The 26901-nt window shown below is 51.9% G+C and overlaps 8 protein-coding genes across 8 annotated transcripts; 7 read left to right on the forward strand and 1 right to left on the reverse strand.

The window, feature by feature from the left end:
• Positions 1-947: 947 nt before the first annotated feature.
• COL26b_011627 (uncharacterized protein) lies at positions 948-1756 on the forward strand (the record flags this gene model as incomplete). Its single annotated transcript, XM_053184291.1, has 2 exons — positions 948-1151; positions 1376-1756. 2 exons carry the CDS (start codon positions 948-950, stop codon positions 1754-1756), a joined length of 585 nt encoding a protein of 194 aa, XP_053031761.1.
• Positions 1757-2267: 511 nt separating this feature from the next.
• On the forward strand, positions 2268-3191 carry COL26b_011628 (uncharacterized protein; the record flags this gene model as incomplete). Its single annotated transcript, XM_053184292.1, has 2 exons — positions 2268-2428; positions 2738-3191. The coding sequence occupies 2 exons, from the start codon at positions 2268-2270 to the stop codon at positions 3189-3191; spliced, it is 615 nt and encodes a 204-aa protein (XP_053031762.1).
• Positions 3192-9928: 6737 nt separating this feature from the next.
• COL26b_011629 (uncharacterized protein) lies at positions 9929-11988 on the forward strand (the record flags this gene model as incomplete). Its single annotated transcript, XM_053184293.1, has 4 exons — positions 9929-10004; positions 10076-11159; positions 11244-11505; positions 11563-11988. 4 exons carry the CDS (start codon positions 9929-9931, stop codon positions 11986-11988), a joined length of 1848 nt encoding a protein of 615 aa, XP_053031763.1.
• A 2809-nt stretch (positions 11989-14797) lies between these two features.
• On the forward strand, positions 14798-15611 carry COL26b_011630 (uncharacterized protein; the record flags this gene model as incomplete). The annotated part of the gene is made up of 2 exons (XM_053184294.1): positions 14798-14977; positions 15132-15611. 2 exons carry the CDS (start codon positions 14798-14800, stop codon positions 15609-15611), a joined length of 660 nt encoding a protein of 219 aa, XP_053031764.1.
• Positions 15612-16443: 832 nt separating this feature from the next.
• Positions 16444-17184, forward strand: ADI1 (1,2-dihydroxy-3-keto-5-methylthiopentene dioxygenase; the record flags this gene model as incomplete). Its single annotated transcript, XM_053184295.1, has 3 exons — positions 16444-16473; positions 16555-16866; positions 17053-17184. 3 exons carry the CDS (start codon positions 16444-16446, stop codon positions 17182-17184), a joined length of 474 nt encoding a protein of 157 aa, XP_053031765.1.
• Positions 17185-17547: 363 nt separating this feature from the next.
• COL26b_011632 (uncharacterized protein) lies at positions 17548-18468 on the reverse strand (the record flags this gene model as incomplete). Its single annotated transcript, XM_053184296.1, has 1 exon — positions 17548-18468. The coding sequence occupies one exon, from the start codon at positions 18466-18468 to the stop codon at positions 17548-17550; it is 921 nt and encodes a 306-aa protein (XP_053031766.1).
• A 1242-nt stretch (positions 18469-19710) lies between these two features.
• Positions 19711-21061, forward strand: VRG4_2 (GDP-mannose transporter into the lumen of the Golgi; the record flags this gene model as incomplete). Its single annotated transcript, XM_053184297.1, has 4 exons — positions 19711-19965; positions 20020-20110; positions 20172-20552; positions 20628-21061. The coding sequence occupies 4 exons, from the start codon at positions 19711-19713 to the stop codon at positions 21059-21061; spliced, it is 1161 nt and encodes a 386-aa protein (XP_053031767.1).
• A 1878-nt stretch (positions 21062-22939) lies between these two features.
• Positions 22940-24305, forward strand: COL26b_011634 (uncharacterized protein; the record flags this gene model as incomplete). The annotated part of the gene is made up of 2 exons (XM_053184298.1): positions 22940-23819; positions 23875-24305. The coding sequence occupies 2 exons, from the start codon at positions 22940-22942 to the stop codon at positions 24303-24305; spliced, it is 1311 nt and encodes a 436-aa protein (XP_053031768.1).
• Between the last annotated feature and the right edge of the window lie 2596 nt (positions 24306-26901).

Here is a 26901-nt window from a genome sequence, read left to right on the forward strand (position 1 = left end):
AAAGGTTGAGATTGTTGCAGCGTCGGGTGTATGGTGTGAGTAGCGCGGGCACCACGATTGTTGACTAGGGACGGAAGCTTGGTTGTACGGAGGAGACCCGAGGACGTAATCGGGACGAAGTGAAGCGAGGCGTGTGGCTAGGCTGAGATGGGAGTGGAGGATAAACTGGCTGGTGCGTGGGGTTCCGATGGCTGGCATTTGTACTTGCCCGCTCTGCAGCGCACACATGGGTGCTGTATGCCTGGCGACTTGCATGCTGGGTCGGTTCATCGCCTGACGTGCCACCTCCGACCTACCTTATGTGGTCGGGCACCTTACCGAGGGACAACCAGTCCATCGGCAGCTTCAGAGCAATGGTTATCGATTCGCTTGAACGATCCCTTTTCTAGCTAGCGTTCTCTTTCTGTTTTTTTGTCAGGTACCTACAGCTGTGCAGCACCTAATCATTTAAGGCGTTATGACGCTAGCCAGCAGCTCCAGAGTGACGTGGCTTGGAGCCGTATGGTGTGTTACACTGTCCAGTGCCTGATAGATACCTAAGGCATTATGGTACTTAGCATCTGTACCTTATCGAACCGTCAGCCAGCGATATCGCAGGTGCATCATTGTTTGTATTATCTGCCTGTGTTGCTTTACTACGAGGTCGCAATGTCGTCCTAAGAGTGTAAACCTGAAGCTTGGTTCATGTCAGATTCCCGCGCCCGCGGCCCCCGCCGAGGCTCAATCGCGGCTGATTTTTCCCCCGACACATTGCGTAATCCAATCGGAGGTTCGTCCCCGTCCAAGGCACCTTTCCTGATTACACGCCCCACTCAGCCCCAACGTTTACGAGGAAGCTCCATTTGAAGAGAAAAAAAAAATCTCTTTAACATCGCTAATCTGTCCTTCCTTTCGATTGCTCGTTGAGCTCTTTTTCGACTCAATCAGTCCAATCGTACTTCACCGCTATGCCGGAGTTGTGCGATGAGCGTCTTGACGAACTCTTGAAACAAGCGGCCAGCCGGCTACTGACGAAGAAGTCGTCACAGCCGAAGGATTGCAGCTTGATCGCGGTCGCTTCAACCGAGCCAACCGCGGAGCACCAGGGCCAGCCAACGGTACGAGACCAGAAGAGCCTCACGCTTCGCGATCCTAGGCCGACAGAAGAGAAGGTACGTTTTTCGCAACTTTCACCATCATTTCGCCCCAATATCTCGTGATGAGAAGCAATCCTTGCTTATTCTGTTGATGTGGTGTCGGCATCCGTCTTGGACTGCCGCGCCACGCCCAAATGATACTCCTATTTCATAGTTACTCTGAAGCGAAACTCGCCCTCGCGTTTGATGTCTCTGTCGGTCGTTTATCCTAATATAGCAAAGCTGACGCGTCTTCTCAGAATCTTGACAACGCTGGGCCTCGTTGGTTTGGCATCCCTAAGACGGACCCCAATGATCCAGAACTCAAGCGGGATTTACAAATCCTGCATATGAGAGGAACTGCCATTGACCCGAAACGACACTACAAGAAAGAGTCTCTGAAGGCCAAAGTGCCTCGTTATGCTCACATTGGACGTATCGTCGAAGGGCCGACCGAGTTTTACAGCGCACGCCTGACCCGCAAGGAGAGAAAGCAGACACTAGTAGATGAATTGTTGAGTGCTGAAAAGGCCTCTGGCAAGTTCAGGTCCAAGTACGAGGGCATCCAGCAGAAGAAAGCGAGCGGCAAGAAGGCCTTCTACAAGAAACTGGTAGAACAACGTCGCCGTGGCGGACGGTAAAAATAAATAAAGGATTCTCGAGACCTCAATTCGTCGCAATGTCTCCGACGCCGTGATTTCTAGCCTACATTGACCGGGCGCTTTTCGTCGAAGAAATTGGCTATCGTTCCATGTCGCAGGTGATTCTCATTCACCTTCGCAGGGGACTATGCGAGGGGAGATAACAAAAAGGATAATAAAATGGCTTAAACCCTTTAGTCTTATAATTTGGGCTACACCCGGATAGTGTGATTTTCAATATGCGTCTGCACGCCTTAGGCCGTGCTCTTATATGAATAATATATGGAACCCGAAATTTAGCGATTTCTTTGCCGTTCATGGTCTCGTCGTCGACAAGTCCTGTGATCCTATCTGGTTACCCATGCAGCGACCAAAATGCGCGTAACATCGCTATTGCGGCCAACAACCCGCTTTCTGGCGCGATCAACACCACAGGTGCGTTCCCATCTTTATCACTAAGTGTTCTTGGGTGGCTTTGGAGAGTCGTTCTTTAGCTTACATTCCATTTCCAATGCAGGCCGTCGTCCAGCGACAGCCGTTAACGCGATTTCTTGCCACTGGAGCACCCATCGCCGAAGAGAGCATTGACACGCCCATCGACCAGATTCCCTCTGCAGAAGCTCGCGAAAGAGTGTCAACTACTAGAAACGCCCTCCCCAATTCCCAACAAGGGTAAGTTAATGACCTTTTGAGGACGACATCCCAAGCGAGCCAACCGATTGCGGACATTTAACTTTTCGTCAGGAAGTCACCGAAATTGCGATTCCCACGAAGTGTTCAGGCTCTCTATCTTCAGCCCTTGAGATGCGAAGCTGAATACGGCATTCCCTCATGCGACCTGCAGCTACGTTCTTTCAGTATAAGAAACCTCGAATTCTTCGTCGATTTCGCCCTTCGCGCAGCATACTATCTCAAGCTTCCAGCTTTTGGTCCAGTACCGCTACCTCGTATTACCGAACGTTGGACAGTCCCTCGCAGTAGTTTCATTTTCAAGAAGTCTCAAGAAAACTTCGAACGCATCACCCTACGTCGCCTCATCCAGATTCGCGATGGCAACCCGGAGACGGTGCAGTTATGGCTGGCTTTTCTCCAAAAACACGCATACTATGGCATTGGTATGAAGGCCAACATCTGGGACTTTGGCAAGCTAGGTAGGATCTCGCGTGAGACGTCTACTTGCGCAAATGTTGACGTTCTTCAACCAGGTGAAGGAAAGTCGATGGATGCCATCTCCGAACACGCACTTGGGGCTATCGAACCGAAGTGGGAACAACTGAGCCAGCTCAGAAGTCTGGACACGGTCGAGAAAGTTGAGGAGTTCCTGGCCACCTCGCGGTTTAATACCGATAGTGGTAAGCGGGCGGAAGGACAGCGCCGCTTCGTAAAGGAACAGTTTAAAAGAGAAAAGATGATGAAGAGAAAAGAGGCTGAGTGAGCACGATCTGGGCGGAAGTCGGGTCTAGCCCAAGGCGCCTTGCTTTGCTGGCTAGCGCCCAGTAAGGTTAGGACAGCAGTAAATCAGGAGGCAGCTCAATTGCCTTCTACTTTTTAAGACTATTGTGCGTCAGCCCGTGCCTGAGTTTCGGACGGCATGAGCATTTGTATAGTATGCTGGGCCAAACGTTGGGGGTTCCTGGTGAAGGCCAAGGACATTCTGCTGTACTACTATTAGTGTGCCCGTCAAAACAGTTCAGTTCGCAAGCTGGTCACCCAGTGGCGCCGTGTACCGAAGGTGATTTGAGTACTTCCTGTGTCTTTTTGCCCGGCGGAGCCTCTCGCAGACATGGCGACCCCGGTACAGCAATATATTCGATTATCCGTCGTTTCTCATCAAATTTGGCCGGAGGTCGTACGTGGCACGCCTTTTGCTCCCAGGTATTATAGCCACTTTCGACATCACACAAAATCGCTTTCGTTCTCAATGTGGCGGCAGGCAAGATCGGGAGCCCGTCAACTTGTGGTCGGCGTGCGCGAATTCCGACGTGCCTCGTCGACGAGCAAACAGAAGGTTGTCTTCTCTGGGATTCAACCCACAGGAACGCCACACCTGGGTAACTATGCTGGTGCCATCCGCCAATGGGTTCATCTCCAAAGCGAACCAGCAGATCAATGTAAACTCATATACTCTGTCGTCGATCTCCACGCCATGACCGGGACCCGGCAAGCAAAGCAGCTCAGACAATGGAAGAGGGAAACACTGGCCGCCTTGATCGCCGCCGGCATTGATCCCGAACGTTCAACATTGTTCTATCAGTCTTCGGTAATAAAAACCGCATTGTCACTTCGTTGATGGATCGAATTCTCAGCACGAACAATGTCGCTGACGGTATCGCTGTTCTAGGTCGCGGCCCATACAGAACTTATGTGGATCTTGAGCTGCACAGCTTCCATGGGTTACCTGTCGCGCATGACGCAGTGGAAGGTCGGTGATATCAATGTCCCATTCTCTTACTTCAGCAACAAAAGTTCCAGCGACTTACCCGCAACAGAGCAAATTATCCTTATCCTCTGATGCAACAATCCTTGACGAGAGTGCCAAAACATCATTGAAACTCGGCTTATTTTCTTACCCCGTTTTGCAAGCCGCCGACATTCTTGTTCACAGGTTCGTTAGATGCTCTCATTATCCGACCTAGGAGAAATTGTAAGAAGGCAAATTTATTAAGTCGATAATACAGGGCAACTCATGTCCCCGTCGGTGACGACCAAAGGCAGCATCTGGAGTTTGCTCGGGAATGCGCCAACAACTTCAATCATACCTTCGGCTCGCACCTTGTGCCACCTGAAACCATCACTCGTAAGTCTTGCCATCCCAGAAAAGGCGCGAAAGGTCTTTGACATTGATCCTTCAAGCGCCTACTCGCCGGGTTATGTCATTACAACACCCGGCCGAGAAGATGTCAAAATCGGCGAAAGATTCCAGGTCACGCATTGTTATCACAGACCGGCCAGAAGAGATCCACAAGAAGGTGATGAGCGCCTTGACAGATTCATCAAATGTAGTTTCTTACGACCCCAATGAACGCCCGGGGGTGTCAAACTTGTTGGAAATCCTGTCCGTTTTCGATGGCAAGGGACGGACCCCATCCCACCTAGCCCAAGAATACTCTCAAGCTTCTTTGAAGGATCTCAAGCAGGCTGTTTCTGAAGCTGTCATCTGTGGTCTATCTGGTTTTCGAGAACGATACTTAGACCTTATCTCGACTGATGAGGGAAGGTACCTTGACTCCGTTGAGGCCCGAGGAGCGGAGAGGGCCCGTCAAAGTGCGGAAGAGACCATGGTTGTTGTCAGAGAAGCCACAGGCCTGTAGGCTGACATCTGGACATTTCCGGATGTGGTATTATTGTATCAATGTGTACAGAATGGTCCCGCGGGTAAAATTCTATTTTTTGTAGGGATTCAGCACTTGAAAATATCGTATCCGTGGCACAGTCAGATTTCCGCTTTCATGCTGCGCTCGTGGACAGAAAAAGTCCGGCATACTGCAAGGTTTCCACACCATTTGCCGGCCCGCAGAAACCTGGATGTACTAGACCGTGAGATCAAGACGCGTAGGTGAATTTGGATCCTCTTGAGGCTAGCCACAACTCTCTTACCACCTGTGCTGTCCCTCTTGCGCCTCTCAGGCTATCATTCAATCATACGAAGTTAGTGATTATGATGCATGCGCAGAGATATATTGTCGAAGAACAGTACTGACTTGATAATCTTTTTCAGGAAAACAGCCTTCTCCTCACTCGAAATGTGCTGGCCGGGAAAAGAAGGGTCGAACAAGGCTTGCTCGAGCCAAGCGCGGGCCTTTACCTGATTGCTGACCATCTTTTTCAAAGGTTCACCGAGCCTATCCAGCTCACTCCTCGAGGCGTTGCCGCCAATATTTTGAACAATAGACTGTGCAAGCATCGGCCCCAGTTGAGCAACGGCATGGTCAATTGTCGCTTGCGCTCCCTTATCAGGATCCTTGAGTGACACAAACGTAGCCTGGGTGACTCATTAGTATCTTATTATAGAGACCATGGCTGAAAACATGCCCAAAAATCGGCGGCAGCAGCCTTTGGTAGAGGCTCTCGCCCGTCCAGCACCCTCAATGCATATACGAAGAAGTATTCAGCTAGCGGGAGACATTCGGGACGAAATAGCGCAGTCGGCTCGCGAGATACCAGGCGATTCGTGAACTCGATGCCATTTTGCGCCAGTTCTGTGTCATTCTCTGGTTCTGTGAAGGTTGCTTCTTTAGTGCTGCATCTGAGGCTTGGAACTGTTGACTTACCCGGCAGTTGCCGCAAAAGTCCTATGACCCATCTGAGTAATTTGGTTCTAATGCCCTCCACGTCGTTTCTTTTCAAGTTTCTCAGAGAACTCAGAAAAGAGCAGGCAGTGCTCACAAACAACCCAATACGAGGCACTTCGGACGCTTGCTGGGCTAAGTAGTCGCAAATAAGTTGTGGTGGGAACACGAAAGGCCCAGTCTCTGACTCAGAAAACCCTGTCTTGAAGACATTGCAGATGCTCTCAGCCACTTCTCCGCTTCGTGGAAAAGAGGCTTGAAGCTCAACGATCACAGACATAATTCTAGACTGTATCTGGCCAAGTCTGGAGCCCTGGTCGACAAAGATGTGTTCCCTTTCGCTGTCCAGGTCAAGAGGTAGATCTCCAGGTGCCTGCAGACCTTTGCCGATGCTGATGAGACCCCTCAACGACTTCAGGGCCATGTGTAGCGGGAGCTCTGATAACTCAGACAGGAACGAACAACGATGAGTGTCGCACTCGCCCTGGAACTCAGGCGAGCCCAAGGGCATCGATAGCAGGCGTATTGCCCTGCGGGCATCATGTTCGATAAATGAGAGAAGAACTTCTAAGCGATCGAGTCTTTCGTCATCTGGTGACACGGCTTGTATGACGGCAGCTATGGCACCTAATATTCGCTCGCTAGCCAGACAGTCTAGCTGACCCTGTGAGGTAATAGACTGATACTGCCCTAAGAACGCACTCGCCTCAGGTGCCAGAACAGATCGAGAGGAGAAGCACAGCCTCTGAATGGACCTCGCAGCAGACCCTGCCAGATGAGGATCGTTCAGAACAGAGAAAAGCAACGTCAAAGCGGCCGGGAGACTTTGGGATTCTCGCTCGAAGTAATCAGAATATCGCTCAATCAAAGATATACACGTCTGACGAGTACGCCCTGGCATGATTTCTCGCGATGCCTGGAGAAGTTCAAAGAGAGGCGAGGAAAAAACGGCTCGGAGAGTGTCGTCACATCCGGCGTCTCCAGAGACACATTCGGCCAAGGATCCGAGACAGAAGGCGGCTGCCTCAAGATCTGGCCAGGAGTTGGGCGACATGGACTGCAGCGTTAAGTTTGCAAAGGTCGAAATCAAGGGCGGGCCAGTCACGGTGAATGTTGACTGCAGAAGGTCTGCAACATCCTTCCTTGCATCGCCAAAGCCTGCCCGATCCGCTGAATCCCAGCTAGCTAGCACACTGGGTGGCGGATATCCCACTCGTCGCCAAACAGTCGACACAGCCTCGAGCACGTGAGAAGTGGCTGAGGACACCCATGCTTTTGAATCCGAATCCGAATAGATGCAGTCCGTCAAGGTCTCCACGTATGTAGACCAGAACTCCAGGGCGGGAACGAATATCTTGTCCTCGCTAACAGGATAACCATGGGCCGACAGCAGACCTCGAAGGCGTGCCAGGAAGTTTGATGACCGGTTGTCCACACTGTGAATGAGACTCTGAACCTTGGAGTCACCCAGCGAGATCATAAGCTGCCCGTATTGAATCGAGTCGAATTCAAAGTCGCCTTCAACTAGACGGCGGTATCTTTCATGAGACCACTGAGTCTCAAAAAGGGAAAAAAGGGACTCGTAGTGGCTCTCGGTCAAGAAAACCGAGTAATTGGACAGAACGTCGGCAAGTAATTCCACCGCAACTTCATATAAATCTTCATCGCCTAGGGCCACGATCGCAGGCTGTATCAAAGTGCGGAGAGAGGCAACTAGCTCGTCATTCTGCGAGGACACTCGCTGAGAGAACCAGACCCATGACTGCAAAAATAGTGAGCAAACTACCCTATTGAAGGCCACCGCGTGTGTGTAAAGAGCCGAAATACTCACCTGCAGACAAGTCATGGAATCTCGGCGAATGCTGCTATCCGCAGGATCAGCGAACGTGCCGTGATTGAGCACATAAGACATCAACGCCAAGGCATCTGGGGCGTTGCTCATCAGGGAATTATATAAGCCCGAACTGCAAAAATGTGAGTTGAAAGTTTCCTTAAGCGGATGGGGGGCGTGGTACTGTTTGGCTGAGTTCATCTCAACCTTAGATGACTCGTCAACTAAGGTTCCCGAAAACCACAAAGCAGCTTGCAGTTTGCGCGGGTGAAGACTTTGGAGCAGACCCGACAAATCCGACGTCGGGCTGATACGCTCTTGTGACAAATGAGCACCTTCTGACAAGGACCAGCAGAGATGACGAATGCAAGATTCCCAACGAGTTGGAAAGTGCAGGAAGAAAGTGACAAGTGCCGACGAAAGCTTTCTGATGACCAAAGCACCAGATCCGTCGTCGAGTGATTTGACAAACCAACCGACAAGACTTTGCAACAGTTCGGACGCATCATTGCTGTCTAGAGACGAGCTATGTGATTCTGCCATTAGCACAATATACAAACCTTTTAGAAGTCAGGGAGTGGGGGTGTACCTCTCGGTATTCAACTTGACGATGAGGGTAAGGGCCCCAAAGAACTTGACTTTGTCGTCGTTATGGCTCAAGAGATCGCGAGCAATCCACCAGCCGGAGGATGATCTCTGCAGACGGTGCAATACTTCCTGTATGCGGGCAATGGCCTCGGGGGGTGCTGGCTCATAAAGAGCGAGAACAAGCTGGTAATCATTAGCAATAGGGAAAGGAGTACCGATGGTGAGACACTTCGCTTACGGCTTCCGCCTCCTGAATTGTTGTTGGCAGCCGTCCGTCCATAGCAGCAAGATTGGAACAGAGCTCAAACAACTGCATGGGATGTTTTCATGTTGATCTACCTAGGTCAGGCGGAGTCAGAGAACTGAGTGTGTTGAAGCTAACAAAGGTGAGGTGGGTTCGGTAGTGATGAGCCTAGTTGTGATAGTGGGTGGGGTTTGGTCAAAATTTGGTAGTCTCTGTAATTGTGTTACAAGAGTACCTACCAGAAGTAGGCGTGGCGGCAAACGAGAAGCAGATAGTTAGAGACAGCCCAGGTTCGATAATCAGGCGATGACAGTAGTCTGATAGATACTGACTGCACAACGGCATTTGTGACGCCTCAGGCTCTGGAGATGCAATTATGCGTGTGATGGGGGTTCAGCCAAAAAAAAAAAAAAAAAAAAAAAAAGAGCATACACACTTAATGCCCTTAGCGGGTACCAGCTGTGCCTGTTGTTCCTTAAGGTATATTAAGTAGAGACACACTTCACAGGGGTACTATTACAGCATACCCCCCGGGCCATCTTAGGTAAGTAGGCAGATACCTACTGGTACGCAGTAGGCAGATATCCAGGTGTCTTGGGTACCCCGCCTACGCTGCCGACCTAAACCCTACCTACCTTGGGTACGCAGCCTACCTAACCTAACTGATGACGACCTCTTCATATTGTCGGGTTGGACCTTACGTACCTAGGCACCTCAGGCTACCTAGGTAGCTAGGCACATTGACCTACGAACTGGAGACAGGTAAATATAATTGCACCAAAATCAGCGAGCGCCTCAACCGCTGGCAGTGGTTCCTCCAGACCAGGTGTCCCATAACAACAGCACTGTGAGTTCGCTGTAGGTGCTCCACTACCTACCTGGTAAGGTAGGCGCCGCATCTACCCGTCTCACTGGAAGACCCCTCACGCCCCTCACGCCCCTCGTTCCCCTCGTTCCCCCGCCAAACGACTCTGCCTGCCTTTCCTTTTGTCGAGTTGAGACATCGCCTCTGCCTGTTCCGTCCACCTCATCCCATTACTAGGTGCCCTCTTCACCTCATGGTCTGGAGCAGTTTCCGTCCTGCTAGTGTAATTTTCCGTCGGATTTACTCGAATTCCAGAACAAGCCGGTCTTCTTCAACCCTGCTATTCCACGGCTGTCGTGCCTCTCCGACCAGTGGCTTCCACCGTCGAGCATTGCATCTTTCTGCGGTTCTTGATATGGAGCAAATCGATACTACCGGTCGCCTCTCGACCCTGAGAGAGTTGATGAAAGAGCGCAACATCGATGTCTATGGTAATCTTCCCTTAATTCTCGAATATTCGCCATATCCTCGCCTTTTGCTAATAGCTTCGTTGTGTCCACAGTCATTCCCTCCGAAGATTCCCACTCGTCTGAGTATATTGCTGGATGTGATGCCCGCCGCGAATTCATATCTGGCTTCAGCGGCTCCGCCGGCTGCGCTGTTGTGACTTTGGATAGAGCCGCCCTGGCTACAGACGGCAGATACTTCAACCAAGCTTCCAAACAATTGGACCAAAACTGGCTGCTCTTGAAGCAGGGCCTGCAAGATGTGCCTACCTGGCAGGAATGGTCGGCTGAGCAGTCCGCTGGCGGCAAAGTCGTTGGTGTCGACCCCGAGTTGATCACTGCTTCAATCGCCAAGAAGCTTGCAGAGAAAATCAAGAGATGCGGTGGCTCGGATCTGGTAGCCCTTGATGAAAACTTGGTCGACTTGGTCTGGGCCAAGGACCGCCCCGCAAGACCCAAGAATCCTGTTGTCGTCTTACCGGAGACCTTCAGTGGCAAGGACGTCAAGTCTAAACTGAAGGATTTGCGACAGGACTTGGAAAAGAAGAACTCCCACGCCTTCGTGGTATCTATGCTGGACGAAATTGCCTGGCTCTTCAATCTTCGGGGTGAAGACATTCCGTACAACCCAGTCTTCTTTTCCTACGCCATCATCACCAACGACAGTGCCACCCTCTACATCGACAAGTCAAAGCTAGGAGAGGCCACCCGTGCGTATCTTTCGGACAACGGCATCGCAATCAAATCATATGAGAGCATCTTCGAAGCCATAAGTGCACTGCGCTCTTCTGTGGAAAGAGCTGACGACAGTCTCGTCTCCAAGCGCTTCATCATTTCCACAAAGGCGTCGTGGGCTTTGAAGCGCTCTCTCGGCGGTGACGGACTGGTTGATGAGGTTCGCAGTCCAATTGGAGATTCGAAGGCCGTCAAGAACAAGACTGAGATGGCTGGCATGCGTGCGTGCCACATTCGAGACGGCGCGGCTCTCATCGAGTACTTTGCCTGGCTTGAGGACCAACTGGTCGCCAAGAAGGCCGTCCTAGACGAGGTCCAGGCCGCCGACAAGCTTGAGCAGCTTCGCTCGAAACATAAGGATTATGTTGGTCTTTCTTTTGACACCATCTCATCTACCGGTGCGAAGTAAGTGGACGTGGTCTACCGAGCGTGCCCTTCCAGGGACGTTGCAGCTCCCTCACCAACGTCGGTGTCTAACTTGTTCTTTAGTGCCGCTGTTATTCACTATAAACCCGAGCGCGGCGCCTGCTCCGTTATCGACCCCAATGCTATTTATCTTTGCGATTCCGGTGCTCAATTTCTTGATGGAACTACAGACACAACAAGAACCCTGCACTTTGGACAGCCGACAGAGGCCGAGAAGCTCGCCTACACATTGGTGCTGAAGGGCAATATTGCGCTAGACACTGCGATTTTCCCCAAGGGAACAACCGGGTTTGCACTTGATTGTCTGGCTCGCCAACACCTCTGGGTTAGTTTTGATGATCGATTACCCTAGCGATGGACATCTACTGACGTGTGCTTACAGAGAGAGGGCTTGGACTACCGCCATGGGACAGGGCATGGCGTGGGCTCGTACCTCAACGTGCACGAGGGACCCATAGGAATCGGTACTCGGGTGCAATTTGCCGAAGTTGCCCTCGCACCTGGCAACGTTGTTTCCATTGAGCCAGGGTTCTACGAAGACGGGTCATACGGTATTCGAATCGAAAACGTGGCCATGGTCACGGAAGTGAAAACGAAGCATTCCTTTGGCGACAAACCATACCTAGGATTTGAGCACGTCACCATGGTACCATACTGTCAAAACCTCATCGAACCCAGCCTCTTGACGGCAGAGGAGAAGAAGTGGCTCAACGCCCACAATGCGGATATTTTCCAGAAGACCAGGGATTTCTTCGCACATGACCCCTTGACGCTGGCATGGCTGACAAGGGAGACTCAGCCTTTGTAGTGATAGGGTGAGCTCTAGAACCGCACGAAGGCGGCGAGGGTGAAGGTGGCGGCAAATGAGAGTCGGAATACGGAGTTTCGGAAAGGCTTGTTCGATGCAACCGTGTTGAATCGTTCTTTCAGGCTAAGCAGCTGAGGCAAGTCTATGCCGTATCTGTTTGCAAGCTGTAGCGGCCAGATCAGTCCATGATTAAAATTCGCAGAAGATTAAGCAAGGGCATTACGTAGAAGGCAAAGATGGTGAGACCCGTGAGCAGAACTAGTGTATGAGACAGAAAACCGACAAGAAGTCCAGCCCCGAACCCTTGACAGTGTACGTCAGTATTCCAGTCCGTTGGTATCGGGGATGGAACATGGCTTATGTACCAAACATGCTGCCGCTTGAGAGCTGTCTCATCGCCTCTGGACTCAGGCCTCCTCGAGGCTGGCTACGCACGCGCTGGGCAGGCGAGTTTTTCTGAGCGTGACCCGAATCGAAGCGAATGGGGGGGTGCCGGGATCTTAGAGCGCAGGTAATGCCGATGCCGGTGCTGATAGGCAGCATCAAATGTCGGCCAGTAAAGTGAAGAGGAAAAAGACGGCCCATTGACACGGATTGCGAACGCGCAGTGGTGCGATGATAGAAGTTTGAAAGCTCAAGCGAACTATTGTTGCAAATATGGATAAAGCTTAATTCCTGACCTACGTAGGAAGTTGTAGATTAGTACTATCTGGCTGCATGGTGACGTACCTATCATATTTTCCTTACTAAGGTAAGTGTTCGAAAGCTGCTAAGACGAATTGAGATGCCAGCATGTGTGCCTCACCGATGGCTTAGGTAAGGTGCCAAACATTTGGGGAAGAACCCCAATTACATACTAGGGCACCGACAGCCAAACCGAAAGAGCCTTACGCGGTACAGAATAGTCTCTGCGTAAACCGCGTACTCTCCCCACGTGTCGTTATTGCGTTTGAATAAAGGTTTCGTTCCATTTGCAAAGCTCTCGAGATATACACATGCTTCCGTTATTCTTCTGTTGGCTCTCGAGTTTGAGCACTAATACCGCCAACGCCTTATACTCCGAACCAAAATTTTGCGAAACAAGATCACAACCGCTAACCTCCACATGCCATGGGTATCCGTGCAACCGCGATATAAGAAAAGTAAAGGTGGTCAACTAGGGGCGCGACACAATGACCTTGATACAAAGCAGATGCTGAATCGTCCTTTTCCAAGTAACAGAGTACTCAACCTAATCCTCCCCAAACACCACGTATGCGCCGCGCAAGCTGTATGTCTTTTTGCATAATAGTGACTCTCTTGGCGTGTATGGCGCAAAGGTTTGTATCCTCGAAGAGATGAACCAAGAAAGCTTCCGCGGCCTCTTGGAGAGCTTGAATGGCATGCGATTGCCATCGCATTGGTGGCTGATCTCGGGGAATGACCGACTCGGCAATCTCGCGAACCTGGATAATAAGTTAGGCGATCATCGTAACATAAATTCGCATGGCTAATCTACTTACGAGACGTGAAAAGGGAAGTCGACGCAAAAGAAGATCAGTCCCGCTCTGGTACTTTCGAATCTCCCTGAGGGCTACAGTTCCGGGGCGATAACGTCTCTTTCCACGGTTCGGAATTGGGTCGCCGGCTGCGAGTGGTCAGCACACCATGTTAGGGCAAAAGATTTCGTTAACGTGGAGTGAACCGTACGCTGAACATCGCTCTGTCGCGATTTGCGGCGACCAGGATCTGACTGCCTTGCTTTCTTGGGGGGCATGGCTACAGGGTATGTAAAGGGACGTGGGTAAAGCACCCGGAGGTTTCACCGGTCGATGGAAGATTGATATCGATTGCGAAAGGCGAGAAGTGTAGATGAGCCAAAATTGAATTGCGGCGGTTGCGATAGCGAGCTGTTAGGCCAATCGATTCGGCAGCAGTGTAGTCAGGAGGGTTGTTGCGAGCTAAATGATGGTGCTGTATCCGGAATGGAAGTCGAGCTCGTTGAATTCAGAAGGATGGCAGAAGTTGGAAGATGCGAAACAAGGGGAGGAAAACAATGCGAAAGGTTGGAAAGGAGCAGAGTGACTTAAAGGAGATGGATGGGACGATGGTGAGGCGCGCAAAGGAGTCAATTGACCGTTGCCAGCCCCGCGATTTTCCAATTCAGTTTGCGACGACGCGTTAGCCGCGTGCATCTCGCGCGTCATGTTTAATTAAGGTCGGGTGGGCAGGCATGCCCATGCGCGAGCCGATCTGCGTATGCGCCTATGCTTCTCTATGGCATATTAATTTAGCAGCCGCAACAGTCTAGCTGCTTAATGCAATATACCAAGATCTTGATTGACCCACGCCAGCCTTTGAGGTAGTTGCCCCGCTCTTGCCGTCATCGGCACCTGTGCTGCGCCCGTACCCATAATTGGCAACGGAAGGCCGGTGCAGTGTTCTGGGCGTTATGGAGATCTGATTGATGGGGCTCCAAAGGCCACCTCGCTCTACGTCCATCTCTCCAAACCTACACATGCAACGTCGGAAGGATCGAACCCCAACGAAACCCAGGGCGACAGCCAAAGGACAACTTGGGTGCATTTCTTCCTGAATTTCTTCAGAACGAAATTATCCTCTTCCCAGCCACTGCCTCTCGCCCTGCTAATCCACGTCCAATACCCCACAGCTTGCACCCGTTTGCTCCGCCTCTGATTGCTTGAACCCGACATTCCCAACTTCGCTGCGACGCCTGGGAGCCATACTTTTTGGGCGATGCGCGTACATTCTCGATCTTCAGCCTGCCTTCTCTGAAGCACATCATCCTTCGAACGCCTTCCCACACAAAATGGATCAGATGATGGGTGACGGGGGCCGCTTCCCTCTGGAGACGTGGTTCTGGGAAATGCCCATCTGCACAAGATGGTGGACAACAGCAACTGTTTTGACTAGCGCATTGGTCCAGTGCCAGATGGTGACTCCGTTCCAGCTATTCTACAGCTTCCGAGCAGTATTCGCCAAGTCACAGGTTGGTGCTTCACGGTCTCTCTCGCTGCCCGCTTTGAAAACCCAAGTAACTAATGTCTTGGTGTTTCTGTTTGTAGTATTGGCGTCTTCTGACGACCTTTCTCTATTTTGGGCCCTTCTCCCTCGATCTCCTCTTTCACGTCTACTTCCTACAGCGATACGCCCGACTTCTGGAGGAATCTTCAGGCCGTTCGCCCGCTCATTTCTCATGGCTCCTGGTCTACGCCATGACCAGCCTGCTACTTCTGTCCCCGCTGGTGTCAATGCCATTTCTTGGCCATCCCCTGTCATCAACTCTGGTTTACATATGGTCGCGACGGAACCCGGATACGCGATTGAGCTTTCTGGGCCTGCTGGTTTTCACAGCTCCATACCTTCCTTGGGTTCTCATGGCCTTTAGCTTGATCCTGCACGGCTCCATTCCCAAGGATGAGATCATGGGTGTCGTTATCGGCCACATCTGGTACTTCTTCTCCGATGTCTATCCACCCCTGCACAATGGTTCGCGGCCATTTGACCCCCCAGGATGGTGGAGGCGACTGTTCGAGAGGCGACCAGCGGATGAGACTGCAGATGGCATTAACAATGACATTGTCGTTGCGGGCGGTCCAGAGCTCGCCCCCGAGGTTCGATGAAAGGCGAGTAGGAATCAGCCCTTTACTGAAGAAACGCATGATACCGGGAGGGAGGGGCTTTGCCCACAGCATGGAGTGGCTACCGCGGCGTTTGGGTCAGTCGGTTGCAACGCTACAGCACGCCTGCCTGTTCGCATTCACCTGATTTCATCACCAGCATGCCCGGCCATCCAGTCAGTCACGGGGAAACAGAACACGACAGGTACCAGCTTGAAGCATATTGCATTTTAGAGGCATACTATAGAGTCATTCGAATCCCCCTCTCCAGTTGTTTGAAGCACGATCGGATGTCTCTTGTGAATGGGCTACACTGGCGTGCATTATCGGTTTATTCGTGTGAATCTGTCAAGGTGTCGTTCACTTTTCAGATGCATCCGCAGCGAGCATCATCGGGAGACGGGAGGATTTGATGCAGGCGGAGGGCTAGAGTACCTAAGGTACCTACCACCTTGAGAACCACGTGCTGATGCCCCGCTGAAGATTGGACGACGGAGTGCCAGAAGCAACTCTCAACTCCCTACCTTAGTGTATCTAGGTAGGTGAGTGTGGTGCTGCCCGTGTTGGGTAGCAAATTACCCCACCTTCACAGCCAATTGCGTCATTTCCATTGTAAAAGTCCACCCCTAATCAAACCTTTATTCGTCCTGCTTCTCTTAACCATTCAATATCCCGCCAACATATCGACTCGGTAGCTGTTTCCTTGGGAGCCACTGGATATACAGACTTTCCTGCACTTGAACAACTTCCTACTTCCTGGCCAAATTTCTCGCCTCTGTCCCGCCCGAAACTTGTGCCCATACGTGATCAATCACCCCTCGTAACACTACAAACCATGAAGGCCTATTGGTATGATAATCTGGCTGTAAGTGGGCTTTCCGAAACAACTGCTGTCGGCTTGCCAATGGCTACGTACTCATCGAGCTAACTTGTTTACTGGTTGCAGGGCGACCAGCGTCTAGCGCACGACTCGGGCAAAGAGGTGACGGTCGAACAGCTGAAGAAGCTTGGCGTTTACTACCATCAGATCCCCAACATTGATGGCGTCAACAAACTCGCGTTGGACCGAGGATATAGGAACAGGGATGAGATTATTGTTTCGCCGGAGAAGATGGGCGATGTCTACGAAGAGAAAGTCAAGTCCTTCTTCCATGAGCACCTACACGAGGACGAGGAAATCCGCTATGTTCGCGATGGTCACGGGTTCTTTGACGTCAGGAGTGCGGACGATCAATGGGTTCGAATTCGTGTCGAGAAGGTGTGTTGTCTTCTCCGGCAAACGTTTTGGCAGGAATTGTTCGATCTAGACGGCTGACCAGGATTCAGGACGATCTTATCATCCTTCCTGCAGGCATATACCACCGATTTACCACTGACGACTCCAATGTAAGTGATGACCCTCGAACATTCCCGACGTCAAAATCTTGCTAACAGTGTTATAAAGTATATCAAGGCAATGAGGCTTTTCAAGGATGAGCCCAAGTGGACACCATTGAATCGCACATCAGACCTTGATGTGAACCCGCACAGGGAAGAGTATGTCCAGCAATATCTTCAAAGCAGTTTGCCGGCATAGACCGGAGGTGACGAGTGAGGAGTCTGAGGGGCATGTGACCCTTTTGTATTTCGACAGTCTAGCCAATGATGAGCCGCGAGTGGAAAGGGAATTGAGAACTCTTGCGCATGAAAGAGAGCCTGGAAACTCCTGACCATGCCCATCATGTACTCAACAACGCGTGTTGGAGTTTGTGTCTCGTACCGTGGGATGGACTGCAGGGTATTTCCACGTATCAGTAAGTGGGATATCACGGACTAAACACTTCGTTTCAGATACATAACGTTATCGCGTTTGCCGAAGGTGCATTCGAACGCAAGACCTGGAATATGGTTTTGCTCTGGCCAGCTGGCGCGTTGTCTCATGAGGACATGTATGCTGTCCTCATGTCGTAACTTGTCCTTGTGCATCCTGGATAGAATCGGCCATGAACTCATCGTGATCTGCCTTGCTGTCCTTGCCATCCGCTTCAACACCCGTTTCAGGCGCAACTGGGAAGTTCAGATGCTTCCAGTCCTCGAGCTCCTCGGTGACCGACCGCAGCCTGTCCCGTATGCTTTCAATGGCATAGCTGCCAAGAAGCAACCTCAGCGGAGGATATGAGCAGTGAGCGAGCTGCCAAACAAGCTCCGCGCACTTGACGGCGCTTGTTGGTTGCCGATCTCCTAGCCATTGGACCATTCGCTTTGCATGCAGGGCTGGTGAGGTTGCTTGTGCGTAGGCTTCGCTGGCCGGTTTGATGAGGAAGTGACCCCATGTCGGTAGAGGCGTGGGCATTGTATCTGGCTCGTCTCTTCGCACAAAACCTGGCTCGACAAGAGTCGCCTTTACGTTGAACGAGTCGGTCTCGTACAGCATGGCCTCTATGAGACCCTCAACGGCATACTTGGTAGCACAGTACGGACCCAGACCCGGAACGCCCAGAGCACCTGAAGTTGAGCTGAAGATCAAATATCGACCAGCGTTCTGGTGGCGAAAGTAGGGCAGACTGGCCTGTATGATATTGAGAGTACCCATGAAATTGGTCTCGAACTGGTTCCGGATCTCATGCTCGTCTTGGTCCTCACAGGCCCCAATTACGCCGTACCCGGAGCAGTTCGCGACGACATCAACCCGCTGAAACCGATCCAAACTTTTCTCGATAACGCGGGCAACGGAATCTCTGGCTCGTACGTCACACAAGAGACCCAGGCAACTGTCGTTGTCCTGTGCTGACATATCTTCGGGAGTCGTCTCAAAGACTCGACCGACAGAAGTGACGAGGTCGCCATGGGATAAGGCGGACTTCACGAGTGACCGGCCCATATGCCCAGTGCCACCGAATACCTGTGAGGGGTTTAGATGCGGTATAGGTCACTACAAGGCTTTCCGAACTCACCACCCACACCAGTTGTTTTCTGGGGGCCTCGAATTGAGGTGGATCACAACTTGCTGGAAGTTGAAGTTTGGCTCTAGCCGCGCCGTCTGTTGTCGAATGACCTGCGCTGTGTTCGCTTGATACGTCCATCGTCTTTTAAAAAATTCTCGAGAAGACAAAGCCTGATCTATGTTATAGCGAGACGATTTGTAGCAAGTGCATCTAGTGTCGGGATCGATGGGACGGCCAGAAGATGAAATTCCAGCGTTAAATGGCGAAGATACTGCAGCAAGTTTGGCTCTTGGCAATTCGTACGGCGAGTGTTGGAGGTGTCATGTCCCGGGAGTTGAGCTGTGCGGTTGAGAGCATGCCGATCTTAAGGTATCACCGTCAAAGCTAGGCGTCCAGTAGGTACCAACATGCCGACCCAGGTTCCGTCGCCTGAGATTCCCCGGTGTCTCCACATGCCTGGGACGGGAACATGCCTACCTACCTACTCAAGTAGGTACGTAGTAAACTACCTCACTACCCAGGGAGGGAGAGCTGGCGCACTGGAAATGCAATAAGAAGATATCCCCAGTCTAAAAATGCAATTATCCACATGAAGCCGAACCAAATGTGGTCCCTTGCTTCACATTATAGCCCGGTCAACCCATTACCAGGGGAGAGCGCTGCCCGCCGAAGCACTACTAGCGGCCCAGCATCTCAATTTGCATTTTGACACTGTAGCCTGTATGAGCACGGATACAGAGAACCTGGCCACGCCGCAATTTGTGGCATGAAATTCCACGACCCTTGATAGGTGCACGCGTGTTCCCTTGCGTTGCATTCCCTTCCCGTACCGCCCGTCTTCGCTCGCGAATATCTCCGTGCCCCCTTTACGCTGTGCACCGTTCCTGTTCGCAACATCTTCGTCCCGCAGCCAGACTTTGCTCTTCAGTTGCAACCCGCCGTACGAGGAACGGCTCGCCGAGGACATCAATCATTTTTGACGCAAGTCATAAATCCACTGCCTCCCGTCGACAAAACCTCCAGAGCTGCCCCTCACGAATTGACGACTCAGCCCTTCTCTCCCGTCAGGCGCAATCGTGCTCCCGATTCTCTAGCCCCAAGCTCGAGCCAACGAAACTGAAGCCAGCTTGCGTTCATCACCGACAACACCTATTTAACAATCTCAACCATCGCCAACCATGTCGGACAAGAAGAATGAGGACTACGAGCTGCGCGGGTCCGACTCGTTCGGTGGAGAAAAGGATGGCTTCTTGTCCCAGCGACCACCTCCCAGGCCAAGATCAAACCTGGCCTCGCCTCTGAGCAAGATCGATAACAGCCCTGGCGTTTCCATCCTGGCCTATTGCTTCTCTTCCATTAGTATGACTGTGGTCAACAAGTACGTTGTCTCGGGTCAGTTCTGGAATCTGAACTTCCTATATCTCGCCGTTCAGGTATGCTCATCAATGGCCCCCTCCTGTGGATGCTGCTAACCGCGCGCTATGCAGTCCATCGTTTGTATCCTCACCATCGTCGTCTGCAAGAACCTGGGAATGATCACGAACCTGGCTCCTTTTGACACGGGAAAAGCGAAGAAATGTAACTTTACACACTACTCGAAAGCCACCAAGCTGTGTAGTGCAGGCTGACACGCCCACAGGGTTTCCTATCGCGCTTCTACTCGTCGGCATGATCTACACAGGCACGAAGGCCCTCCAATTCCTCTCAGTTCCCGTCTACACCATCTTCAAGAATCTGACCATCATTGTCATCGCATATGGCGAAGTTTTGTGGTTTGGCGGAAGCGTCAGCCCCCTTTCGCTTTTGTCCTTTGGCTTGATGGTTCTCAGCTCTGTCGTGGCTGCTTGGGCTGATGTTCAACACGCGCTGGGTGGCGGCTCGCACACTGCTGAGGCTTCTGCTGCTGTCTCGACGTTGAATGCCGGATACGCCTGGATGGGGATGAATGTTTGCTGCACAGCCGCATACGTGCTCGGCATGCGCAAGGTCATCAAGAAGATGAACTTTAAGGACTGGGACAGTAAGCTACCCCGAGAACCCCGGCTGTTTACATGCGACAGCCCAGAGGACGATGGCTGATAAATGCTTCATACAGCAATGTTCTACAACAACTTGTTGACAATCCCTGTCCTCATCGTTTGCACGCTTTTGACGGAGGATTGGTCGTCAGCGAACATCGCTAAGAACTTCCCCATCGAGACTCGCAACAGCCTCTTCGTCGGCATGATCTACTCAGGACTTTGCGCAATCTTTATTTCGTACTGCTCGGCTTGGTGTATCCGAGTCACCTCCTCTACGACATACTCCGTGGTTGGCGCTCTCAACAAACTTCCCATCGCCATAAGCGGCCTCGTCTTCTTCGATGCGCCGGTCACATTTGGCAGCGTGTCGGCTATCATTATTGGGTTCGTCAGCGGCATCGTGTATGCGTGGGCCAGAATTCGCCAGAGCGAGGCGGCCAAGATGTCTTTGCCAACTACACAACCCATGAGCGCGAGCTCTCAGAGCAACAAGGATGCGAACTCGTAGAACGGTTGTGGGTTCCTGATAGAAAAGCGGAACTTGGCTTGCCAAGTCTCGTGGGAGAGCATTGCGGCAGCCGAATAAATTGCTGGTTGAGCAACGTGTATAGCGCATCTATGGTACCTAAGCGGTATTGCCTCAACGCAAGCGAAGGATGCCCGTCTTGCTTTCCCCACGCTGATCGCAATTAGATGCTCGAAATGTTGTATAGTAATACGTTTGACCTCGAGATGCGTAGGCGGGGAGAGGCTCAAGTGACAAGATGTGAGCCTAGGCGTTGAGTCGTCAAACTGCGCCCCACCCGTGTAGTGTTAGGCGGATAGAGTAGCTGTGTTTCAAAGCCACGACTTTATCGTGTACCCCAGAAACCATTCAACAAGCCGAAGCGGTGAGATCGGTTGGGGCGCTTGTGCAGAGACAAGATTGGTTTCCAACGGGGAAGCCGTAACGTGCTTTGGCTCGTAGATTTGAAACTTCGTCCTTTTTCAGACAACATAGACGGCAGCGGCGTCGGTGTCGGGGAAGACAAGATGATTTTTGGTGTGGCTACGCTGTTCTTTTGGTGTAAATTGACGTCGGTCTTTCTGTGCAAGCACCCTCAACACGTTCTGCCACCTTCGTGAAGCTTGTTTCCGAAACACGTGGGGGTGGGCTTCGGCTGGCTAGGTAGGGCGGAGACTTCACTGTCGGGTAAAGTAGACAGGAGATACTCGGTCTGTAGACCCTTGGTGCAACCGGGAGGTACTCGGTACCATGCCTTGCCTACATGACCACCCGCCAAAACACCTTTGCCCCACCCCTTCCGCCATGCCAAACTCGCTGTCTGAACGGCCTTAAAAGCCAGCCCTGAGCAGGACTGAGGTTAAGGTAGCTAGGGGGACAGGTTAATAATACGTCACACGTGCTCTTTGCAACCACCAGTATATCGCTGCTGCTCTGGGCATGCGCAGCTACTTGTCAGGTTGGGATGACCCGCAACTCTTCTCCCTACTAGCACTTCAGTGTTTTTCCCTTCAGCTGAAGTACCTTACCCACAGGCACCTACTGATCGGCTTCAGTCACGTCCTGGCTTGTCTCTCATCCCACGTCTTCATTCTCTCGTCCGAACGTTCCCACATGACCTAGCCTGTTGTGCTAACCACCGACTTTCGCTCCTAAGAACAGGACCCAGAACAAACTGCTACGGCTCCTGCTCAGCAGACGACATTCCGCGCCGTTCGCCCAACACAATTTCCCCGACCAGTTTCGAAGAAATGGACTGAGAAGCATTTGAACTCACACGCTCTAGCCTTCCAGTCCCTCGCTATCGCCAGCTTTGTCCTTGGCGTACATGATGTTGCCCTTTATTAACAAGCGTAGGCTATTTGGCATTCCTTGAAATTGAAGTCTTTCGCAAGCTGACCCACGGTGTACCGGCAGCATTCGAGCTACTATCTTCGCGCCTGGGCGCATCCCCCGACGAACGTCAGTCTTCCCTCGCGAGAGTTTACCTACGATCGAATATATACCTATCCATATAGGCCAGCTCCAAGTATGCCGTGCATGCTGACGTCTTTCTTCTGGCAGTCAAGCTCGTCTTCTCGTTCCTCATATCATACCCTCTCGCCGGTCTACTCAAGAGGGTTCCAGATGCCCGGCCAGACCAGAAGAATCTATTCATAATATGGTATGACACACCTGGAGCTCCTGCGCATCTATTTGATTCCTAGCTCACTACGCTGACCATGGTATTTGTGACCTAGCACCTCCGCCTTCTACTTGGTTGGATTATTTGATCTATGGAGTGGCGTGCGCACCCTTGCCATCAGCTCCATTGGTGTCTACTGCATCGCCAAGTATCTTCGCAGTAGCCCGTTCATGCCTTGGATTGGTTTCGCCTTCGTCATGGGCCACATGTCCATCAGCCATATCGCTCGCCAACTCGCCGACAGCCCCTCATCTGTCGATATCACTGGCGCGCAAATGGTTCTGCTCATGAAGCTTAGTGCCTTCTGCTGGAATGTGGCAGATGGCCGACTGTCAGAGGACAAACTGTCTGATTTCCAGAAGGAGAGACGCTTGGTTGAGCTTCCGGGTCTTTTGGATTATGCCGGATATGTCCTCTTCTTCCCTGGGCTTCTCGCTGGTCCCGCCTTCGATTACGCCGAATATCGCAAATGGATAGACACCACCATGTTTGACCTACCTGCCCAAGTCGATCCCTCAAAGAAGCCTCCTGTGCGGAAGAAGCGGAAGATACCTCGCAGTGGCACTCCAGCTGCATGGAAGGCTGCGAGCGGCTTGGGCTGGATTGGTCTCTTCATGGTTCTCTCGGGTTACTACCCCATCAGTTACTTGACGGGGCAGTCCTATATGGATCTTAACTTCTTACGTAGAGTTTGGGTCCTGCACATGACCGGCTTGACGGCTCGTCTCAAGTATTACGGCGTTTGGTCCTTGACTGAAGGCGCTTGCATCTTGGCCGGCTTGGGCTACCATGGTGTTGATCCTGTCACCGGCAAGGTGTCATGGAACAGGCTACAAAACATCAATCCATGGGGAGTTGAGACGGCACAAAACACGCGCGCATATCTGGGCAACTGGAATATGAACACCAACAACTGGTTGAGAAACTACGTTTACCTCCGAGTAACGCCTATCGGAAAGAAGCCTGGTTTCCGCGCCAGTCTGATCACGTTCGGCACGAGCGCATTATGGCATGGGTTTTATCCCGGATATTACCTGAGCTTCATTCTCGCCAGCTTTGTCCAGACTGTTGCAAAAAGTGAGTTGCAGTGGATGTGAACTGGCGATTGCAAACAGGAACTAATTCGACACAGATTACCGCCGATACTTCCGCGCATTCTTCATCGACCCCAGCACCGGTTCCCCAACGACCACCAAGATCTACTACGACTGTTTATCGTTCGTTGTAACTCAGTTGGGCATGTCCTTCGTTGTGGCTCCTTTTCTCGTTCTCCAGCTGTCAGGTTCGATTCTGGTCTGGAGCCGCGTTTATTTCTACACTATTATTGGCACAATCGTCTCTATGGCCTTCTTCGCCTCCCCGGCGAAGCAGCTTTTGAAGAAGCATTTGGAAGAGCGTCAAGGAAAGGCCGGGGCTAAGCTCACCCGTTCTCTCAGCCAGGACAGTCTTTCTGGCCGGGAGCCGGTCTTAGGAGTCTCAGCTGATCCTCAACGAGAGATCGACGAAGCCATGGAGGAGATCAAGGCAGAAGTAGAGGCCAGGCAGAAGAGGAAGGCTGCTTGAAATCGAGCCTATCACTTATGCAAAAGCCTCTCATACCAGAAAGTTAAATCACGACGCGATCGTTGTGTTACAGGCTTCAATGGAGTGTGGTAGATTTCGATATGGAAAGTATTGGGGAGATAAGTTACATGTGCAACACGCTACGGGGGGCATATATCCTGTGACGGAGAACTTTGAGAAACGGCCCATGGGCGCTAGTCATTAGACATTTCGTGCTACATAGCTCCTGAACCAAGCCTTTATAAACCCATGTCTATGCCTTAAAAATAAAAGGAGACTCTACAGCCGAGTTCGAACGCTTCGAACATCGGCGTGGCGATCCCCACTTCATGACTCCCGCGTCAGACCCGGGGGGTATCGTCATTCGGTCTCACCACCCATTACAGATAAAAATCTAGCATGTCGTCAACTGGAGGCCCGCCTGGGCAAACGTATAATAGTACAATAACTTTTACAGGGATGGAAGAGCACTGATAGCGTCTCTGTTTACCCGGAAGAAGGACGATGAAGTGAAAAAGAGGAGTGTCCGACGAGTTAGGACAAAAAGGTTCGTGTGCTTGCTCAGGTAATTCCAAGTGTCGTAGAGTCGTGAAAAGGGCCGTCGCAGGGCAATGAGTACCCATTCGTGAATCTAATGCGCTGATGTATCGAAGAAATCAATAGAGGTTGTTTTGTGTGATGTACGCTAAAAGCATTAGGTCGGAATGCCCGAAAGTTACGGCAGTTGTCGAGCCAGACTGGGTTCCGAGACGTTGGTCGGGGTCTTGCTGCTACGCGATTTGTCCCCATCCCTGCTTGACGCCGACAACGACGAGAGCTACAATGGCACCTACGACGAGGAGGCCAATAACGGACATGTAGCGATTGAGGGCGCGCCACCACCTGGCGCTTTGGAATAAAGTCTCATCGATGGCCGCGATGCGTCGAGGAAGATCCCCTTCCTCATCTAAGAGACTTGATCGGTGATCGCGCTCCTCCATTTCAGCGTGCGGGTCAGGAGGAAGGGGCAAAAAGGCGGCAATCATCCAAGCTAGGTGCGGTTAGCAGTCGACCCAGAAAAGTTCAACACTGGATTCGCATTACCAAATGGAAGAATGAACCCGAGGGCAAAGAGCACGACTTGCATATTTCGCTTGCCAAGTAGACTATTCTCGGTGGACCATGTCATGGAAGGTGGCTCCCAAATGCTGTAACGGCTGGCCCTTTGGTCACGGCGTAAATGCGGCGACCAAATGCTCGACGTCTTTTTGCGTACACCAGGTCGAAGCTGGCTGTCTAGCGGCATCGGGTTGATTTCCATGGAAGCGGAATCCGATATTGGACCGGGAGCCAGGGGATTGACTTCTCGGGGCCGTCTTCGGGGGCTGTAAATACTCAGCGGAAGGTGTTCCGCACTTGGCGATCGACTCTGGTACGAGCTGGGAGGTCGACTGTCATTCGGATCGGTCATGATGGAGCCCGAAGAGCTCGCCAGAAACTTTCGTTCCCCACTTCCATAGTAGAACCTGTCCAAAACTGTTAGCTGAATACCGTACTCAGTGCCTTAAGTATGGCTGTGCGCTTGACTTACTTAGCCCATGTAGGAATAGATGCCGAGTTGAAGCTGTTGGCCCGCGAACGTGAGCTGCTCGATGAGTGCAGATTACGATCAGACGAGGTGTTTGAGAAAAAGCTCGAAAGACGTGTTCGGGAAGGACGTTGGTTCAGTTGATGCAACTCCGTTAACCCATCACCATGCTCATCCTGATCGCTTACTAAACGAAGGGTGCCTCCTCGACTGTGACTAGCTTGGGGCCTTTCGAGCGAGTCTGTAAATGACCGTGAGTGAGACAGAGACCTTTCTTCATTGCCTGCCAGCGATGAGGAGATGCTGAGCATTTGCCGGCTATGGCTGCTAAGGGGTTGGCTGCCACGTCTGGCTGGAACCGACCAGGGAGACACAGAGCGAGATGGGGGCTCGCTTCCTCCCTCACTCTCCGACATGACCGTAGATAGTTGTGAGCTCCATTGATGCGGATGAGCTTGCATGTGGGACGGGACAGGTGTGGAGGTAGATGGCTCAGCTCTTCCGTCCGGCTGCCGCGTAGGCAAGCCAGCCTGCACACGTGATCGATAGGAGGCAGCAGGGGCGGTGATTATGTTCGTGGCTGCCTCAACGCTGCGAGAACTGGATATGGACTTAATCGATGCGATGCGCCGGAGAGAGTCTCGCGAGCGAGTTTTGTAGTAGCCAAACCTCTCCCTGGACTTCTTCTTGCTTTTCTTTGGCTTGAGTGGTGCTACCAACAGACTTTCTTGCGAGTATTCCGGGCGAACACGGCGGCGGCGGGCCGTAGCCGCAGAAGAGGGTGCAGGGGATGGGTCGCCGTGTAGAATATAGTTGTGGTTACTGTCGGCGCTGCTGTCTGCAGTCTTCGGAGGACTACGCTCAGCGGAGGATGTTTCTGGGGGGGAAGATCGGCCAAGAATCTCGTAGTTGGAGTGACTCGCTGCAGGTGGCGGCAACGAACTGTCCCTTTGAGGGATGCGAGGAGGCGAGCTAGAGTTGTATACTTGGTAATTTGTTGTATCGGAGGATATCGATGGTGGCGGCAGC

The sequence above is a fragment of the Colletotrichum chrysophilum genome (genome assembly GCF_026319265.1).
Source record: "Colletotrichum chrysophilum strain AFK26 chromosome Unknown scaffold_146, whole genome shotgun sequence".
NCBI lineage: Eukaryota > Fungi > Ascomycota > Sordariomycetes > Glomerellales > Glomerellaceae > Colletotrichum > Colletotrichum chrysophilum.